General features: G+C 40.3%; 1 protein-coding gene across 1 annotated transcript in view; it reads right to left on the minus strand.

Moving 5' to 3' along the window:
• adcy2a (adenylate cyclase 2a) overlaps positions 1 to 21,926 on the minus strand; it is a 109,932-nt gene that overhangs the window by 25,528 nt on the left and 62,478 nt on the right. Inside the window, exons 4-5 of the mRNA XM_060871259.1 lie at positions 4,531 to 4,680; positions 1,318 to 1,466 (exon numbers count right to left, since the gene is read on the minus strand). Coding sequence (XP_060727242.1) covers positions 1,318 to 1,466; positions 4,531 to 4,680 — 299 coding nt within the window. The remainder of the gene's footprint in view (positions 1 to 1,317; positions 1,467 to 4,530; positions 4,681 to 21,926) is intronic.

The raw sequence follows: 21,926 nt of genomic DNA on the forward strand, positions 1-21,926 counted from the left end.
TGTCTGGTATCAAGGTGTGCTACAAATTCTTGTGAAGACTTTTAACACATGACTGTCCGTTGATCTGAAGGAGAGGAAGTAAAGGTGTGGTTTTATGACTGTGTGCTTACTTGGTGGGTTGATAAGAACGAGCTTGACGTAAGAATGAGGAAAGTTTTTTTTACTTTTTGCCATTAGTACTAATCAAAGAAAATAGTCAATTTCATTGCTATAAATATAATTTGTAGAATGGTGCTGCCTCCTGGTCGACTGCACCACACAAGCTGAAGTGTGAAAACACTCGTATTTTATCAGTTTATCACTTGGAGTTGGTGGAAAATGGTGGCTCTTGATCAGAAGGTTGTGAGTTCAAATGCCAAAGCTTCCAAGTTCATCTACTGTATACTGTATGTGCAATAAGTGTGAAAAGCCTCTTATAAAAACTGATGGAATCTCATTTGGAACATATAGCCTGACCTCAACAAAAAGATCCCTTGTGTACTTTTTTTGCACAGAATGTTCAAGGAGCCGTTCCCTTTATAGCTATCTAACACTTCTGAACACATCTGCTATGCAGGCTCCAATTAGCTTAATCAGGTGTGTTAGATTTGGGTTGGAACTCTGCAGGAAGTCATTTACTTCCTTCCAGTGCTTAAGCTACAATATGCTCACTTTAAACAGCTGAAAAATGTCATTATACCAAGTAACGCCGAATTAAAATGTGAAATTTTGCACCTATCTAAAGAAAAAAAAACTGCTAGCACATGCACCAGAAATAACACATTCAGCTGGTGATTCATCTGGGCTTCCTTTTGAGTGTAAATTGAGTCAGGCTTCAACTTTTTGGTAGGTTCATTACCATTCAGTGTGAGAGCCATGTCTGAAAAATTCATCACTGCTTCAGGGCAGTATGTGAGACTGTCCGACTGTATATGTGTGTGTGTGTGTGTGTGTGTCTGTGTGTGTGTCTGTGTGTGTGTCTGTGTGTGTATGTGTGTGTCTGTATGTGTGTGTGTGTGTCTGTGTGTGTGTATGTGTCTGTGTGTGTGTGTCTGTGTGTGTGTATGTGTCTGTGTGTGTGTGTCTGTGTGTGTGTGTCTGTGTGTGTGTGTGTGTATGTGTATGTGTGTGTGTGTCTGTGTGTGTGTCTGTGTGTGTGTGTCTGTGTGTGTGTCTGTGTGTGTGTGTGTGTGTATGTGTATGTGTGTGTATGTGTCTGTGTGTGTGTGTGTGTGTGTGTGTGTGTGTCTGTGTGTGTGTGTGTCTGTGTGTGTGTGTATCTGTGTGTGTGTGTCTGTGTGTGTGTGTGTGTCTGTGTGTGTGCCACAGATAGAGCACCTAACATTGGTGTGCCTCTGCACATATAAGTTGTGAAAGTTGTTGGTGTTCTCCGCCTGTCCGAAGTTTGGTCCCTGGAGCCGTTGGATGATCTCGGCCTTCATCACTCGAGCAATGTGAGCAGGCAGCAGTGAAAGCAACAGACGCTCCTAAACATATAAAACACACATTCTTTTTTTAGTACTATTCGCAACTGACCAGGACATAACATACACTTCCGTTTGTAAATATTAAAATTTGACAAAATCTTGTAGCATTAACACAACGCAATAATATACAGATACTCCACTTCAAATGTTAAGGTTTGTGTAATTAGTATTGTACAAAATAAAGCAAGTTCAGTCCCCAAGATAAGCGATGTGTGCATCATAAAAGATGCAAAGAAATTGTGTTCATTTAAAGAACAATACTATTAATGTTGTAATTTATGTATAAATGGCATAACATGATCCAGAATGGAGATTTCAGCACTATATATTATGTTTAAATCAAACTTGGACTTATTTCTGCTTCTCACTACAGACAACAGTCAGAGAACTGCTTACGTCTGCAGCGTTACGTTATATCGATAGTATTAAATCATCTCTACGTGCACTGAACTCTGTATACGGCTCAACGGTGTTAACTAACAAAGCAAAAGTAATTCATTAGGCTGATATTAATTAATATTAAACATGACACGTAGCAATATTCCTCGATTGTTTTCAGCAGCTCTTAATGGAAGCCAATGACAACACTTAATCATGGAACCAAGCGAGTAAATTAATCATTCCTTTTGCGTGTGTGTGTGTGTGTGTGTGTGTGTGTGTGTGTGTGTGTGTGTGTGTATGAAGAAGCTTTGGCAACTTTAATAATAAATTGTAAATGAATCTAATCTGATATCACTGTCTGCATGTCAGCTTTTTCAATGACGGATGAAAGCTACAAAATTCTCTGATTAAAGTGCTGCCCAAAGGCTTTCAGTCATTCAGCTGTGGTTGATTTCCTATACAGTATTTAACAATAATATGTAATAACATGCAATCTATTAGTTAACAATTTAACAAACAGACTTTAGAGGATGAATAAAAACAGTGATGATTAAATTAAGCACCGATCCAACGATCAGTGATGCAGCAAATAGTCCGTCAGAAGGAGCAAAGGTCCACATATGAGCAAGTGATCTGTGAACCGTCGCCCGGGAACTAGGAGGATGTTTCTGGATGGTTTTGGTCCAGCCAACAGGGAGGGTTTGACCTCGTACACAGAACAGGCAGCTGGAAGGCAGCCATTGTTGTCAGAGCCAGATTCCCAACCTTGCAAAAGCCACAGTGAGGTTCAGTTGTTTTTGTCTTTGCAGATGTCTAGCCAGTTGGAGACATCACAAAGGAATGTTGAATGTTGAATGCTGAATGTTAGATGGCAGACTTCAGTGTAAATTGATGTAGTTTAATATGACCTACATGTATATCAGGCCTCTGATGTTGCCTTAGGCGGCTCTGACACAGGAGATAGCACCTAGACCACTGCCTTCTAAAAGAAGCCCTTATCTTAACCACACAAAACCAAAAAGTGGTCAAATGAGTGAATGTTCAGAAATGTCATAGTTTTTGTTCACTTGATGCTTCCTTGCTGTGGTTTTAAAGGACTGATTCATCTGCTACGCTTCCAGCTCACTTGAAGACTCTTCATAATTTTGACCATTAAACATTCAGTCCCTTTGATTCAGAAGGTTTTCTGTTTAAAAACCATTTAAAAATGCTTTAAAGAGACAATTCTATTACTTAAAGGTGAGGTCTCCGATTTTTGAGAATCAAAAATCAAAACAAACGTGTAGCCAATGAGCAGAAAGGGGTGTGTCTTGTCGATATGGGCGGAGAGAGTTTTCAGTGCGCATGTGTGACATTAGCAGAAAGTGGTTTTAACATTGACATGGAGGATAAAAACAAAGAAAGAAAGAGAAGAAAGACTTACGATAAGGTAAGAAGTAGGACGTGTTAATATAGGATCAGCTTTCCAGCGCTGGAGAGAACTGAAGGAGCAGGAAGTTGGTCACATATTCACAGATTGGAGTTTCCTGAGTCAATAACTCCTGAGCTAAACACTGTTACTACACAAATAACACCTCTTTTCTATCGTAGTAATGTTGAGACGCAGCTACAACCGTGTTTTGTGTAGTAACAGTGTTTAGCTCAGGAGTTATTGACTCGGGAAACTCCAATCTGTGAATATGTGACCAACTTTACTTAAGACGCCGAGGCGCTTTTTTCCTTCTCGATAGGTGAGTAACGTTGGTTTTGCTTTGTTACACAGAACTAATATATGTCTTTGTCCTTTACATGATTATGTTTGTGTGTCATTTTTGCTTGTTTGTTTATCTACAATCGTATTGTTCTTCACTTCAGCTATGATAAAGACACATTTCTTTCCATTAGTTGCCTGGGTTACGTATGTATGTGTGGGCGGAGCTATCAATACAGGGGTGGGACCCATTTGGGTTAGGGGCGTGTTTGTTTTGGTGATTTCAAATGTCAACATTGGTTTTCAAACATCGGAGACCCCACCTTTAATCTTACCATTATTGATTTATTATCTGGTATTCCACAGAGCATGTTCATTACAAATGAAATTAAATTAAATAAAACTGACCTACTAATATTTACTTAAGTAAATATTCTATTTCTATATATTTGTTCATTAATTATTTAATTATTTGTACCACATATTTGTTTTTTTCAATTACAGTAGTGTGTCAAAGCCCAAACCCAAGAGGAAATGTTTTAAAAAAATGAGTTGTTGTTTTTTTTTTTCAAGAAAACCTCAGTTCTACTTTCAAACAGAGAGTTTGTGGTCCTGCTGGAGTCAAATGAACAAATCGTGTGAGCTGGTAAGAACCTTGAGATCCTATTAAGCATTGTTAACATTTCATAAGAACCTCCAGGCCACAGAAAGCAGAACAGAATGAATACTGCATGAAATGAAAATGTCACCAGGATTATAATGACAGAACTACTCTTATTTGTCCTGCATGTGATCCATCTGTTTTTCTACTGAATACCTTGGAAGTACAGGAAGTCTCAGATGACACATGGCAAAAAAAAAAAAAGGTATAGACCGTTTTAAGGTACTCTTTTTGTATGACACAAATAACACCTAACACTTTTAGCACCTCGTTTCAGGTGGCTGTTAAAAGGGCGAGAGAGTCAACGGATTGGATGACGTTTGGCAGCAAACCTGTTGGCGCTTCTCAAACTCCAGCTTGATGGGTAACTTGATGCAGTTGCAGGTGTCGTGGTAGGTCTGCTTCAATGCCAGCTCCATCAGGTGTTTGTGGTACGCTCCTGCCATGTTCCCACAGATAAAAATAATTATGTTGGCCAGAATCTGGGGAGGAAACATAAAACACATACAAACAAGACATCAGATGAAACATCCCTATAGCAGGTACAAGGCTCTTGGAGAACAGTTCACATGGCCAGCTTTCACATGTTTATTACAGATGTGTTCAGGTTGACTGAAGGTTTTTCTGGAAATAAGAAAACTCATTCATTCATTCATCTTCTACCGCTTATCCGAACTACCTCGGGTCACGGGGAGCCTGTGCCTATCTCAGGCGTCATTGGGCATCAAGGCAGGATACACCCTGGACGGAGTGCCAACCCATCACAGGGCACACACACACACTCTCATTCACTCACACAATCACACACTACAGACAATTTTCCAGAGATGCCAATCAACCTACCATGCATGTCTTTGGACCGGGGGAGGAAACCAGAGTACCCGGAGGAAACCCCCGGAGCACGGGGAGAACATGCAAACTCCACACACACAAGGTGGAGGCGGGAATCGAACCTCCAACCCTGGAGGTGTGAGGCGAACGTGATAACCACTAAGCCACCGTGCCCCAATGAAAATAAAACAGAATTAAAAAAAAAGTAAAAAAAGTAAATTTTGTTCCATATGTATGAAATCTCAGATGCATCGATTTGTAGAAACAAGACGATGGTTTTCATCTCACAGCAATGAATAAAACTTTGTTGTTTTATTTTTACAGTGCTTGTATTAAATGTCATCTAGATGTCCAGCTATTGAAATAAAACCGTTTTCTAGTTAAGACAAATCTGGCAACCTGAATGACACGCAAATGGTTTGCATCATCTGAACGAAAAATGATTTTTTTATATCGATGTGACTTTTTTTATACAATCTCGGACTCTGAATGCATCTTATTGTGTAGATGAATACATGCAGAACAGAAGTTTTGATACTGATGAGCGGGGTTTCCCATTTCTCACAATGCTCCCTGTGTGTTACAAGTAATCCCAGTCTTCATTTTTCAGCGCACTGCTATAGACAAAGATCATATGATGTTTCATTTCAATTCCCATTTCATCTGGGATACTCATGGGGTTGATGATATTTTTTTTTCTTTTTTCCAATTCACTATCCCAAGCCCCCATGTCTCAGATCATGACTATTTCTGACCAGAACAGAACAACAATCCAATCAGGTTCTCAGCTGGAGTGAAGCCTGGTTATTGGTTTCAGTGTTAGCGGCCCAGTAAAAGGCACGGCAGCTGTGTCGCTCTCCTTTCTTCGCCATTTCACCCTTCTTTGTTCAATTACCTCCCTGGAAGACTGTCTCTCTGATTCTTCTGTGCCTTTTATCTGCTGTCTTTTGCCTTCAGCCAACCTTTTTAGCATTGCTTCTTGAAGTAAAGCGCATCAAAGCCTCACGTCCACTGGGTAGAAGCCTCACGTCCTCTTTTTTTTGGGGTTTTATTTCCCTCAGGGCTCGAGGCAAAAGCGGCAGACTCTGATAGGCAGTTTCTCTCAGAGCCGTAAAGGTTTTGTCAGAGCCGTGAAGAGTTAAGAAAGTAATGGATGAGTCATTCGCAGTGAAGCACAATGATAGTAGGAGCCTCGCTGTGCTGAATGACAGAGGACTCAAACACACACTGTTCAGGCTTTGATTTCCTGTCGGGTTAAATGAAGTTTTGAAACTCTGACTTCATGAGCTATCGACACATGAATAAGATATGATAATTATTCACACGTGTATAAATGTATAAACGATTACTTTTATTTGGAGCCACGGCCTTTATGACGTACTTCATGAAAGACATTTATGGTTTTGTGCTGATTCTCATAAACTTCTTCTGACAGACGTTTTGTACAAACCGTGCAGGAAATTTTGCTGACTGTAGGATGTGCATGGGGTTAATACCAGGAAAGGACGTTACTGTACAGTACACTGTAAACACAATGCCCTTTATGACATTTATTCAGTTTAATTTATTTGTATTCTTTCGAATTTTCTCTGAACACGGCAAATTCTGTGCTGATTAACAAAAAATTAGGAGTGGGAGGAATTATTTTGGACAAAAACCAATTAGAGGTCATACAGCGCATTGAACTCATCCCATTCCAGGGAATCAAAGGGTGCCTGGAGTTTATATTTTGCACACAAAAGTTATTCAAAAGTTATGACCATAAAATGACTTTATAACTGGGCACAGATTTGACCCCAAGGTGGCACTAGAGTGGGGGCAGCAATTAGACCAAATGTGGACAAAAGCTTCCTTAAACCAAGCCTTTCAATATGGTTCTATGGGCTGCCGTTAAAAAGACAGCTGGAAGAAGAAGAAGAAGAAGAAGAAGAAGAAGAAGAAGAAGAAGAAGAAGAAGAAGAAGAAGAAGAAAACATAGAACATTGGTGCTTGGCCACTTAATAACAGTAATGTTAATGGTGTATTCAGGAATGGTTCAGTCACTGCCAGCTAATCCCTGAAGGCCCTTAACCCTCTCTGCTCCAGTGGTGCTGTATCATGACTGACCCTGTGGTTTGACCCCAACCTCCAAAGTTGACGTGTGAAGTAAGAATTTCACTGTGTTGTAAAGTAGATGTGACAAAATAAAGTCTTCTTCTTCGTCTTCTTCTTCTTCTTCTTCACCACCTTCTTCTTCTTCTTCTTCACCACCTTCTTCTTCAACTTCTTCACCACCTTCTTCACCACCTTCTTCTTCACCTTCTTCACCACCTTCTTCACCTTCTTCACCACCTTCTTCTTCTTCTTCACCACCTTCTTCTTCACCTTCTTCACCACCTTCTTCACCTTCTTCACCACCTTCTTCTTCTTCTTCACCACCTTCTTCACCACCTTCTTCTTCTTCACAATCTTCTTCACTATATTCTGTGATGGTGAAGTAGCTGCTAGCAGGAGAGACCTGAATCCGAGGTGAGGTCCAGGTCTCACACGTTTCTACTTCAATGAGAAGTCTGTTTCATTTCTTGAAACTGAATATTTACCTTTTGATAATTTGCCTTGCGTTCTACTTTAAGCCTTTCAGTGCTTTACAACACAAGATCTCACCAAACTGTGATTTGATTCTGTAACAATAATAATATGAAGAAAAGGTTTCATTTCAGATGTGATTTACTGACAGTGATCCATGGTAGATTCTTGGATACTTCTGAAAATGGGGAAAAAAGTTTTTTTTTCAGGATATTTCCCCGATCTTTAAATTCCTATTCCTGTCCGAAAGGAGGAGAAAGAAGAAGATCTGACGTCTTTAAATAAAAAGTTACAAAGCTTAAGGGTAGAATAAGTGGCGATGTGCCAGAAGCCAGTAATTAAGTGTTCTTTTTCTCTAAAACATTTGCATATAATAATACAGATGGTAAAAACAACCTGTGACATGAACGTAGCCTGCAGTAAACAAACCGAGCCTGCTGTTGCTTTTCTGCAGCTGAGCTCTATTATGGAATCAAATGATTCACGCTGAGTCACCTGACATGTGCAAACAGCAAAGCTTTCATTCTCCGGACTCCTGACCCCAGGCACTGATACACACGAGTTTATAGCCTGTGAAAAAATCTCAGTCTTAATACCTTTGGCAAAAGGTCCTGTCGAATTCTAAACTCTAACATCATCCCCTTCTCCTTGACCTCTACTCAAAGCAGCTCGGTGATGAACCTGTGCTTCTGAAGAGATTCTTAAAAGTGTGTATGTGAGCTGAGATGAACTCATGAGAAGGTTCCATGTATTCAGATTAAGGTTAAGGGCACAACATGTGTATGTCATGCCTCAGAGGTTGCCAGGTTTGACCTTTGGAGAACATACAGTATGAGACTTAAACCCCTTTGGGGGGAAAAAAACAGGGATTAGAATATTGGCATCAAATCCAACATTTCACTAAAACTAAACATCCCAATAAATTCAAGTATAAAGTAAATAGAAATTTTAGAAAAAAGAGTGATGAGTGTGATGTCACATCAGAGCTATAAACTGTTTAGGACACACCATAATAGAATGTGAAGCATGATGGTGGCAGCATCATCCTACTGTATGGGGATCGTTCTTTTCAAAAGGTATTTAAAGGATTTTCTTATATAACAAAACACCTGCAATTTTTTTAAATTGAATCTTATTGTCTGGATTTTTATGCCTATATCTATATTGTTAAGTGTAATGTTAGGTCTCCTGTGACGACATGCTGAACAGATGCTCAGCTACGTTTAACAGCTCAAATTTAAAGTTTGTAAGAACATCGTTAAAATCATCAGTCCTCAAGACAAGCAATGTATCTCATTAAGACATCGTGTCTCCTTTAAAAATAAAGCTTTGACTATATCTAATATAACCGTCAGACACGAGAGCTGGAATTAACACTGCTTCTGATTTAAAATATGAATCTAACCATTTAATATTCACTCAAACTTCTCTGATTGGTAGGAAATGGTGCTTTAGTTTTCTTACAGCGCTCGGTTCAGTGCAGGCCTTCAGTGGTGCAGACCATCTGTTCACCTCCCTGCTTTCATAACAATTATGGATTTGCAGATGGCTTGCTGTCAGCTAGCAGTTAACACAGCTAAGGGTCATATGTTTCATACTGCAACATTCATGAAGCTTTTACTATTACTGATCATGCAAAATTCTTTGGTTTTAATAAAAAGAATGGTGTTGTAAAGTCCTAACCTGGTAATGACTTATTAAAGTCAGTAAAGTATTATTTATTTTCAATTCTGTGACTCGGGGGACACGGTGGCTTAGTGGTTAACACGTTCGCCTCACACCTCCAGGGTTGGGGGTTCGATTCCCGCCTCCGCCTTGTGTGTGTGGAGTTTGCATGTTCTCCCCGTGCCTCGGGGGTTTCCTCCTGGTACTCCGGTTTCCTCCCCCGGTCCAAAGACATGCATGGTAGGTTGATTGGCATCTCTGGAAAATTGTCCGTAGTGTGTGATTGTGTGAGTGAATGAGAGTGTGTGTGTGTGTGTGTGTGTGCCCTGCGATAGGTTGGCACTCCGTCCAGGGTGTATCCTGCCTTGATGCCCGATGACGCCTGAGATAGGCACAGGCTCCCCGTGACCCGAGGTAGTTCGGATAAGCGGTAGAAGATGAATGAATGAATGAATGAATTCTGTGACTCTTCTGTATGCACTTTTACTACAGAAGATATTGTATGTTTTTTTTCCTTACAGATTTATAAATTACACAAGACAGAATATCAATAATTCTATAATAATTATTGTCCCACATCATGCATAAATTGTGTGTTTTTCATGACCAGTAATTAATCATACCAGGATGTTTAATCATTGTAATGTAGTTCACAATTTTGCCATAATATTTAAAACCATCTGTTATATTGTGTAGGTCCCCCTGTGCTGTTAAACTGCTCTGACCTGTTGAGTCGTGGCCTCCACAAGACCTCTTACGGTGTGCTGTGGTAACTGGCACCAAGATGTTTAAGAGAAGATTCTTTAAGTCCTGAAAGTTGTCAAGTGTGGTCTCTATGGATCTGGCTTATTTATCCAGCACAGCCCACAGATGCTTGATCGGATTGAGATTTAGGGAATTCTGGAGGCCAAATCAACACCTTGAACTTTTTGTCTTGTTAATCAAACCGTTCCTGAAATATTTTTGTATTAGCAGGGCACTTTATCCTGCTGAAAGAGCTGCAGCCACACGGCCTCATATGCATCGAGCGCTGATTTGCTCCAGTAATTTATAGCAATTTGTGTTACAGTATGTCATCTGTGGGATCAGAGCAGACGGGCTAGACTTCACTGTGATCCATGGGCACCCATGGCTTTGATGCTGATTCACTGTTTGTCCTTGCTTGGACCACTAACTACTGCATGGTGGGAACACATACTGGGAAGACGTAGTGTTTTGGAGATGCTCTGAATTGGTCGTCAGTTTGGACCCTGTCAAAGTCACTCGGATCTTTATGCTTGCCCATTTTACCTGCTTCCATCACATCAGCTTTGAAAACTGACTGTTCACATGTTCTATGTATCTATCTATCTATCTATCTATCTATCTATCTATCTATCTATCTATCTATCTATCTATCTATCTGTCTGTCTGTCTGTCTGTCTGTCTGAAATACTTAACCATATCATTGTCTAATTTACTAATGCACCCTTATGGCTCCCACCGAATGATTTGGGAGGTGTGTAACTAATCCTTTCATGATTAATGAGTTAAAAGGTCGTTTGGTGCACGGATGCAACAAAAGGTCAAGGTTGCTGAGACTCTCCTACTGATAAATTACCATTGAGCACAAACAACGATGAAGAGAAAGTTCAGAACACTAGAACATGCTAATGAAGACCAAACAAAGTGGTAGAAATATATAGTAACACACTAACATGACCTTCATGAGCTTGTGTCTCCTCAAGCTTTACAGACAGGAGTCCAAGAAACAGTAAAGAATAATAATTGATCTTTATATAGAAAGGATTTAAAGTTGTATATAATGTTAGTGCTCTGCATATGCTAATATTCTTGAGGGAACCGTGTAGCTCTGTAGATTTAATAGACTGTCCTTGTATAAGTGTGTATAAATATATTATGGACTAATGTTGGCTGATTGTCTTCAGATGATAGAACTTGGTCCTTGCATTTTAATATATACATTAAATTTTGTTTAGAAATTCTGTTCATTTTCAGGCATTCTTAAAGTGACTGAGAAAAATACTTTATATTTTTGGGCAGAAATTCTTCCATCACTTTTCTTTTCAAAGCTGTGATCCAAAGCTTAATTTCTTTCTTCTAATTTCCTATTTTTTTCACAGAATGCCTTGTTATTTATGTTCATGTGCAGGGGTAAAAAAAAATAAGTCCCTGCTGTGGATTTAGTGACAGCCCTGCTATATATTCATTCATTCATTCATTCATTCATTCATTTTCTACCACTTATCCGAACTACCTCGGGTCACGGGGAGCCTGTGCCTATCTCAGGCGTCATCGGGCATCAAGACAGGATACACCCTGGACGGAGTGCCAACCCATCACAGGGCACACACACACACTCTCATTCACTCACGCAATCACACACTACGGACAATTTTCCAGAGATGCCAATCAACCTACCATGCATGTCTTTGGACCGGGGGAGGAAACCGGAGTACCCGGAGGAAACCCCTGAGGCACGGGGAGAACATGCAAACCTCCACACACACAAGGTGGAGGCGGGAATCAACCCCCCAACCCTGGAGGTGTGAGGCAAACGTGCCCCCCCCCACTATATATATATATATATATATATATATATATATATATATATATATATATATATATATATATATATATAGCAATGAATATTGCTGGGCAACAAAAGAAAAATAAAAAATAAAATAAATTATATATATATATATATATATATATATATATATATATATATATATATATATATATATATATATATATATAATTTTATTTTATTTATTTATTTATTTTTTGTTGCCCAGCAAACAAGTTTCTACAGCAACCAGAAAAACAACAACTCATATTGACTACAGCAAAGCAAAGCTCATGGGAAAGGAAGCAATATTGAATAGAAAAATGTTTGTTATTTTTCTAATTTAATGTATGTTAATGTACTTCAAGGTAAAGTGTTGTTATGTATAGTGAGCTTCAGAATGAAAATACTTCATAGAAAGTGCTATAGATGTTTTTTAATGACCTGATATATGCACATTGGCTGTGGATATATGGTTCAACCCCTGATCGATTAATCTAGTGTGGAACGTCAAAGAAAGTCAACTTGATTAAGGCCAGACAGCGATATTTATTTTGTGCCCTCAGTCATTTGCAGAGCTTTGTCTAAAGTAAAACAGCGACTGGTGATCTTGCTGAAAATGTTGAGAAAAGTTCAACTTTGTGCAAATATGGAGCGTTTTGGTGCAGCGACTCCAACAGAAGTGTGGACAGTACGTGATCGGTAACGAAGAGCACGAGCTGCTTCTCCTTCGTCTCATAAAATATGATGCATATACTGTATATGCTGCTGAATTACTGCTGAGACACAAACACCAAAAATCCATCAAGTATGTTGCAGCATCAAGAATTGCTAGCTGCATCACCCACTGATTAATGTCGTTACTATGGCAACCAGTAACATGAACACCTTGATTTATTTGCTGTATGAGCAAACGTGGCTTCATTAAGGAATAGAACTTTGTGGATTGAGGTGTGATGTCGTTCTAGAGAATTAATCAACGACGGGCTGATGGTTGCAGGCAGAGACCAATCAGAGTTACTGAACCCACCCTGAACCCAACAGTATATTGTTTTTTTTTTCTTCAGTTTATTATTTGTCTTAGATTTAGTTTATAGTTTCTGTCCCCAAACTTTTCCAATAACATATCTGAGCAAATCAGATATGGCATCTATTATATAACCATGAAGACCAGAAGTCACTGATACTGACACTGTGGACATGATGGTGCTACCAGGTTTGGAACCGCACATTAAAATGCTTTTGCTGAAAAATTTCTACTTGGAGGAAAATATATATTTTTTTTGTTAAATAAACATGAGAGAGAACATCTGTGCACAAACACATGCATAAAAATATATGCAAATATCTCACTTCCTTGATTACTCCAGAGAGCACTTTGGGTGTGATGTTCATCACAGACTGTAAAGAGCACATTAATAATCCCCCATACACCCTGTAGGTTTAGAGTGGTCTGAGCTGACAGCTGTTACTAACTCCCACATAGACAGGGATTATTAAACACACGTGTAGCATCAGAGCCCGGATAATTAATTAGCACCCAAAGCTACCGCACATGATGCAGGGACTCCTGGTGCGAGAGAGAGAGAGGTAACAGGTGTTTGTGTCAAATTATGCATGGCGGGTCTGAGAGAGAGAAAGTGATGGAGTGATGGATGCAGGTTAGGACACATGGAACTGTCTTGCTTGCTTTTTGCTGAATGAGGATCTGCAGGTGATAGAAGGCTGAGAGAAGAAAAAATACATATGTTTTCAAATAAGGTTTACTCTCACTCACTCACTCATCTTCTACCACTTATCCGAACTACCTCGGGTCACGGGGAGCCTGTGCCTATCTCAGGCGTCATCGGGCATCAAGGCAGGATACACCCTGGACGGAGTGCCAACCCATCACAGGGCACACACACACACACTCTCATTCACTCACGCAATCACACACTACGAACAATTTTCCAGAGATGCCAATCAACCTACCATGCATGTCTTTGGACCGGGGGAGGAAACCGGAGTACCCGGAGGAAACCCCCGAGGCACGGGGAGAACATGCAAACTCCACACACACAAGGTGGAGGTGGGAATCGAACCCCCAACCCTGGAGGTGTGAGGTGAACGTGCTAACCACTAAGCCACCGTTCAGAAGGTTTACTGTGAAATGAAAATTATTCCGCTTTTCATCACTTGCTTTTCTGCTCACCGTGGTTGTAAAGAGTGCTGACTTTATTTGAGTTACTGACTCAGACACAGTCTGGCCTTTGTGGTCTCTCATCAACAAGGCATTTCCACACACAGCTTTGTGGCTCACCGGATGTTTTTTTTCTTTTCTTTTCTTTTTTCCACACCATTTGGTCTAAGTATTAAGACTGTAAAGTTCCAGCAGTTTCTGGATCACTCAAAGCAGACATCTGGAACTGCAGCCATTACACGATCACTGAAAATCACTGAAATCACATTTCCTCCTCCATTGTCAAGCTTAAAGGTGTTCCAGTGAAAGCTGGTGGTGTTTCAAAACGTGAAACCTTACGAATGAACATCGGCCTGATGCTTTGTAAAGGCACAATAGGTTTGTGCTGCACAATAGACTGCTGTAAGGAAACGAGTATCTGTGGTTAACACGAGCCCAAGATCTTTGCACGTTTTGTTCTATGGCATATAAAATACATCAGTAGTCAGATCAGTATTTTTTTAAGTTTTTCCGAGTCTAAAAAAAAAGACAGAGGGAGTCTAGGATGTTAAACGTCTTCATTCCAAACAGAAAAACTCTTCCACATCTACTTCATTGTCAGTATGATTATAGTCTTCCTACTCATTCAGTGGAGCTGTAGCAAGCTCAGTGGTGGTGAAGTCGGGGGTCATGTGACCATGATGTAGCCTTTTATCTTTTTACTTCTGATTGATCTTCAAAGACAAAAATAAAATGCTGTTGTATGAAAAGTAGGGGGGGTCACGGTGGCTTAGTGATTAGCACGTTCTCCTCACACCTCCAGGGTTGGGGGTTCGATTCCCGCCTCCACCTTGTGTGTGTGGAGTTTGCATGTTCTCCCCGTGCCTCGGGGGTTTCCTCCGGGTACTCTGGTTTCCTCCCCCGGTCCAAAGACATGCATGGTAGGTTGATTGGCATCTCTGGAAAATTGTCCCTAGTGTGTGAATGAGAGTGTGTGTGTGTGTGTGTGTGTGTGTGCCCTGCGATAGGTTGGCACTCCGTCCAGGGTGTATCCTGCCTTGATGCCCGATGACGCCTGAGATAGGCACAGGCTCCCCGTGACCCGAGGTAGTTCGGATAAGCGGTAGAAGATGAATGAATGAATGAATGAATGAACATAAATACAAACGTAGTTCATTATGTTTATAAGCATGGACAATCTTTTTTTTTTTTTAATCACAGATGCTAACAAATATTTCACTAGCGAATTATTTCCTGTACCATTTATACAAGTCCACGTCTTTCTTTTTCGCTCTTTTTCTAGTCTGACCACACAAAATGACAGAACATTAGGATAATCAGGGCCCTGTTGTAGGACACGGGTTTCAACTTCTGTTCCTTTAAAAAAAAAAGGTGAATACAAGACAACAATCCAACAATATCATCTGCACAAAATCTAATCCAATATCGATCAATCCCTTGATAATTAAACTAAACGACTGAGCTGAGCAATGTGATGCATCACAAGTCCTTAATGATGAAGTAATCTGGTCTTATCTCCTGCTTGACTTTCCCAGCAGCAGCACCAAACCTTCCTCCATACCATATGTCCATCAATACAACAACGAACGCTTAAACTTTACTCCAAGAGTCGTCATGGCTGAAGATACGGTTCATTTTAAATACACACATTCACACGCTGCAGACAATTTAGTGATCAGTCTACAATGCATGTTTTTGGACTGGGTGAGATAACTGGAGAACCCAGAAGAAACCCCCAAAGCACCAGGAGAACATGCAGGGTGGACGCAGGAATCCAACCCCCAACCCTGGAACCATCAAACCATCTCAGTCGCATTTACATTGGAAAAAAACAATGATTAAACCTGACTACTAACGTCCATCATCACAGAGTTGAGCTGGTGAACCCTGACATCCAGTTTGTGTACTGAGAAAACAATGAAATATCCAATGCTTTTGTTTTGCTGTTTATTTTTTGTCATCTTTCTCTAAACCTGATTAGAGGTTTTGAGAACTGGTGTGATAACAACCACCTACAGTAGCTTTAAATGTAGGTAAGACAAAGGAAATGGTGTTTGATCCTAGAGGACTGGGTGATCACAGGCCACTGAGCATCCACAATCAAAATGTAGTACAGGTCTCATCATACAAATACCTTGGTGTCTTTTTTGATGACTCACTAACATGGCAGATACATGTGGATAATCTCTGTAGTAAGATTCCTCAAAGATTGCATTTTTTACAGTACGTCGTCTGAGAGTCCATGGGGTTGACCAAAAATTTATGGTCATCTTTTACCAGGCAGTAACTGAGAGTTTAATCAGGTACTGTATCATAGTATGGTTTGGGAATCTATCTGTGCAATCGAGATCAAAGATGACACGAATGATACACACTGCTTGCAAAATTATAGGAGTGAAAGAATTGACACCATTGTAAACTATGTACGAACATGAAACTGTAAGACACGCTGAGAGGATTGTCTGTGATCTTTCCCATGTTTTGAATATGGAGTATGAGTTGTTGTCTTCTGGCAGGAGGTTCAGAGTTCCTCGCTGCAGATTAAATAGATTCAAAAACTCTTTTATCCGAGTGTCGGTAAAGTTGTTACGTAAATAGTGTGGTGGAAATTTCTAATCTTAAGATGTTCATAAAACTTTGTCCTTCTATGCTTGTACCCTGTGTGCGTCATGACCAGAGACTGACATCGTCATCAGTAGGTTTTGTTAAGATTATGACAAGGGACTGGGGACGAGTTGTCCATAAACAATGTCCAACAGGTCCTCTAGAAGACCTTGGCCTGGTCAGATTAGCTTGCTCAGGAGATGCATGAGGTAATTTTGAGCCAATGATTGATGATGTTTTGCTTTTACATATCTTCTGTTTTCTTGAGTTCTGTCTATAAAACCGTGATGTAATCAATGATCTTGGCTTTTCATCCCTCACGCTACATGTGGAGTGTTGGGTCCTGCTGCGCAGCTGAGCACAATAAACTGTGAAACCTTTTTACTCTTGTTCATATCTACCAGTGTTATACTTTATTCTTTAAATCTCTCTAACCTCGGAACTTCCACAACAATTTGCCGTTGTCGAGCAGGATTCCGCGCTTGAGAGTCGACTTCATGGATTCCCGTGGAGGCTTGTAGCGCTCGAGCCTTGAAGGCTGTTAACTTCACCTCGAATCGCAAAATTGGCCATGAGCATGAGAGGACTCGGGAGTTCACCGTGAGACGCCTCAACGCCGGAATCAAAAGTAATTGGACACGTGGAAGGTGAGAGGATTTATTTTATTTTAGGAAGGACATAGTTGCTATTTTATGTATTCAATATCTTGTGAATTGTATCTGTCTAATGTGTGTACTGTATGATTACAACATGGGTGATGGCCCAAGACAAATTTCCCTACTGGGGACAATAAAAGTTTACCTTACCTTACCTTATGATGTTAGACTAACAGGACTAAACACTGGCCTGATATTTGAGTTATACTTTAGTAAAACATGCAGCACATTCAGGGACAATCAGCGAATACAGATTACAGGGTGAAGCGGAGAAAAACAACAAATTATTAAGAATCAGCTTGAATGAACGCCGACAGATAAAACGTCTCCTCACACAGGACAGGTGGGATCTGACCCGGGAAAAAAACACGCCTGATCACATTTGTGGTGCTGGAAAATACGATTACAAGCCTAATCTGGACATGGAAATCTAATCAAAGGTGATCAGGTGGAACGAAGAGGTCACCCTCTACCATGTTCTGGGAACCCAGGGGTCTGTGACGCATAGCCAGGGGGTCTGATCTTATTTTAGATGTTTCTTCAATTCTATCAATACGTATTATTCTGAGGTTGTGTCCCAAATCACATACTTATGCACTATGACACTGTGTAATATAAATAGTTTTAGTAGGTTTACATTTAGAAGAAGAAGAAGAAGAAGAAGAACCCATGACCTATGGGATTACTGTGGATAGAACTGTCAGAACTGTGGATAGAACATCAGTGAACATCTGAAGACATCAGCAGGAAGGAATTAATGTTAAGTCTGTAATGAGCTCAGAAATGACTCTGACCTGTTAGTTCCTCAGGAGCTCATGGACTATAAACTGGTGTAGAAATGACATTATTTACATTGACATGAGGTAACATGAGGTAAGATGAGGATGAGGTTCACTTCTGAGTCTGGTTCCTCTCAAGGTTTCTGCCTCATATCATCTCAGGGAGATTTTCCTCACCACCGTCACATCAGTCTTGATCATTAGAGATCGATGTTAGACATCAGTTACTATTTTATTTTAAACTTTAGCATTTTATTCTGTACTTCTGTAAAGCTGCTTTGAAACTATTCAGTTGTTAAACGTGCTAGACAAATAAAATGAAGTGCACTTCAGCTACCTGGATGATGCAATTATTTAACCCAAAAAAACTGGGTGTGGAATTTTGGACGCGTTCACGTTGTCATGTTATGTACGGTATGTTTGACCATCTACTGGGAAACTTCTTATTCCTCAGGTTAATAATAAATCCTTAGCTTTCCATTTGACGACTTTTTACATTTCATACACATACAAAGTCCACATAGGGTCATTCAGGACACTAGAATAGAATAATATTAAGCCAAAATATTCTTCTGCACATTTAAAGCTGTGAGATTGTACAGTATGTGTGTTTGAGTACAACATGAACATGATTAAAGATACCGACGTTTACATCAGAGCTCGAACAGAGTCCCGTAACTCCACCACCTGAGTCTGTTCACAAAGGACAGCATGTTGGGTTTCGGTATGTGCTCAGCACAGCAATGTCCTTTCACTGTAACCAAAAAACATGCTGCACTTTTAAAAAAACCTTGACAAGAAAAGTCGAACAAATTACCGCTGGTATAAAGATGGAGAAATGTATTTCTGGTGAAGAAGCTGAAGCAGGATGTGGAATAAGCAGCACTGGACCTTCACTATACACACAAACTCTGTATAAAGTCTTGAACAACTGTACAGTGGTCATGCTTATAAGCCAAAAAGGTTATTTATTTATTTATTTATTTATATCATTTCTTTATGGATGTGGTCACAGTACACAACTATACATACAACAGACTTGTTAAAAAAACAACAACTACAAAGTGACGTCTCATCAGTACAGTTATAAAAATAGCCGGAATTGCACATATTCATGCTGACAGACTGAATGTCTCGAAACCCACAATTCATCAGATGCTATTTTAGTGGTGTGTGTGTGTGTGTGTGTGTGTGTGTGTGTGTGTGTGTGTGTGTGTGTGTGTGTGTGTGTACGCTAACTTGAGATCACACCTCGCACAGCAGCAGTGATGTCAGACGATCGGAGCACGATGCTGTTCCACTGTTTACTCCTCTAATGCAGCTTCTGGCTCACTTTAAAGCTGTTTCACAACCAATATGAATGTGACTCATTTTAAGGTTGGAAAACAGTCCATAGATTTAGAGTCCCAGAGAAACAGAGAGAGAGAGAGAGAGAGAGAGAGAGAGAGAGAGAAATTGAGAGGATTCATTAATTACACCTACTGTGATGCAGTGTTCACTCAGGTCCGGTTGCAGTAGAGCGTTTATCTTCTGGATTACTTGACTGTACGTTTATCTTTTACGTGACTGTACGTTTAGCGTTTATCTTCTGGATTACGTGACGCTCTGTACGCGATCGACCTCGAGCAATAAACATCATGTTCTGAAGATGAGCACCACAATACTGAAGACAAAAGAGCAGTATTTATTTATTCATTCATTCATTCATCTTCTACCGCTTATCCGAACTACCTCGGGTCATGTGGAGCCTGTGCCTATCTCAGGCGTCATCGGGCATCAAGGCAGGATACACCCTGAACGGAGTGCCAACCCATCACAGGGCACACACACACACACACACACTCACACAATCACACACTACAGACAATTTTCCAGAGATGCCAATCAACCTACCATGCATGTCTTTGGACCGGGGAAGGAAACCGGAGTACCCAGAGGAAACCCCCGAGGCACGGGGAGAACATGCAAACTCCACACACACAAGATGGAGGCGGGAATCGAACCCCCAACCCTGGAGGTGTGAAGCGAACGTGCTAACCACTAAGCCACCGTGTCCAGTATTTATTTAGTTATTTTTTAACACAATGACTAGACGTCCATCCATAAAACACAGTAGCACTGCTCACAACGGGCTGGAATCAGAGTAAGTCCAAATGTTACGTCAAGGAAAGTTCATGTTCTCCCTGTGCTTCAGAGGTTTCCTCTGGGTTCTCCGGTTTCCTCCACGGGTCCAAAGTCATGCGTTGTCAGCTGATTGGCATCACTTAATTGTCTGTAGTGTGCAGACCATCCAGGGTGTTCCCAGTCTCCCACCATGTGCCGCGATGTCCATCCAGTGGTACAGACAATAAATAAAAGTTACACAGCTGTTAATTTAACAAGCTGTTAAGTGAATTACCTCTCAGGTCGCGAGAACATAAATAGCCCAAATTGTACATACGACAAAATTTGTTTTAATTTAACAGCACGGCCTCCAGATTCCTTTTTTTTTTTTTTTTTGCATCTTATAAAATAGTACTTGATCCAGCACTTATCCAGATTATTTTTATGATATGGACCAGTCATGAATTCTGAACACTGATTGCTAAAAGCATGAGCTACTAAATCATGGTCATTATATCTGTACACATGGAATAATGCTGGAAAAATAATGCACATTTCTGTCTAGAGTTACAGATATATCATGGTTAGAAATTTTAAATAATCCAGTCAGGAAATGAACAGAGATCCCAGAGCTGAGCTGGAACAATGCAACTCGGGTATCTTTCCAGATCTGCTCTCAGAATTAAAACAGAACCAATCGAGGAATTTTTCTTTGCTAGGAGTTGACTATCCATCCACAGGGCAAAGCAACAATAGAGTTTACACATATGCATGGAATCGTGAGTGGAGAAGTTGGCATGTGCCGCGACGCTGGCAGGTCTGTGCCTGAAATCGACTCCACGCTGGCAGCCTGCAGAGCCACAAACCTGTTAGCCAGCAGGCGCTAACACCAACACAACCCACGGTAGCGTGGCTTCCCTTGGGGAAGGCTAAAAGAACCAGACGTCATCTTTATCGCATAGTATTTTTTTAAACACGGTCAAGATCCGTAAAATAAAATGCACAGCAAATAAACATCCTGTATATCAAATCCAGCACCAAAAGGTCTCAGGTTGTAAATATACTCAATGAAAAAGGTAAATATCAAACGCTATTTGAGGTTGATTTTAAATGCATAACTACATAAAAGAGTAACACTTGGGAAAACATTTAGTCCACAATAAATAATCAAATTTTTATGGATGTTTAAAATGAAAACGTGGGATTTTCGATACAGAGCACTCCAGCGCCTCGATCTGCGGCCGTGCTGGGAGGGGAAAAATAATCAAAGCACGTAAGAGTTTATTTATAAAGCGTTTTAAAGCTGTTCAGTGCTATGAGCTTCTTGTCTCTAAAGAATTAAAGCAAGGAATTGAGGTTTTATTTCCTGTCATTGCAGTAAAATGGAAATCAATTAAAAGTGCTTCTGTCGGCTCCAGGCTCTTATCACCTCTGTGGGCCGATGTGAAACAGAGACCGGTTCTCGACTGGAACCTCTGTCGAAATACGAGACTGTGTCTTTGCTAACCACTGACCATGGAAGCTTTTACACGGTTTCAGCACAATCTGTGGTGAAGACTAAATGCTAGCTTTAGGCAAGTAAAGCAGTAGAGAAAAGAAAGAGAAAGAGAGATTTACAACACTGTAACCCAACATGAATAAAATCCAATATTTCCGGAAAAACCCAAACTTTAAGCCATGGCAATATAATTTACTAGTAAAGTCTATTTTACAAACAGTCCTGTATCATCACACTTAAAATGTAATGATCCTTCCATGGTACCATTTATCCTAA

Source organism: Tachysurus vachellii, chromosome 5 (assembly GCF_030014155.1).
Source record: "Tachysurus vachellii isolate PV-2020 chromosome 5, HZAU_Pvac_v1, whole genome shotgun sequence".
NCBI classification, from domain to species: Eukaryota; Metazoa; Chordata; class Actinopteri; order Siluriformes; family Bagridae; genus Tachysurus; species Tachysurus vachellii.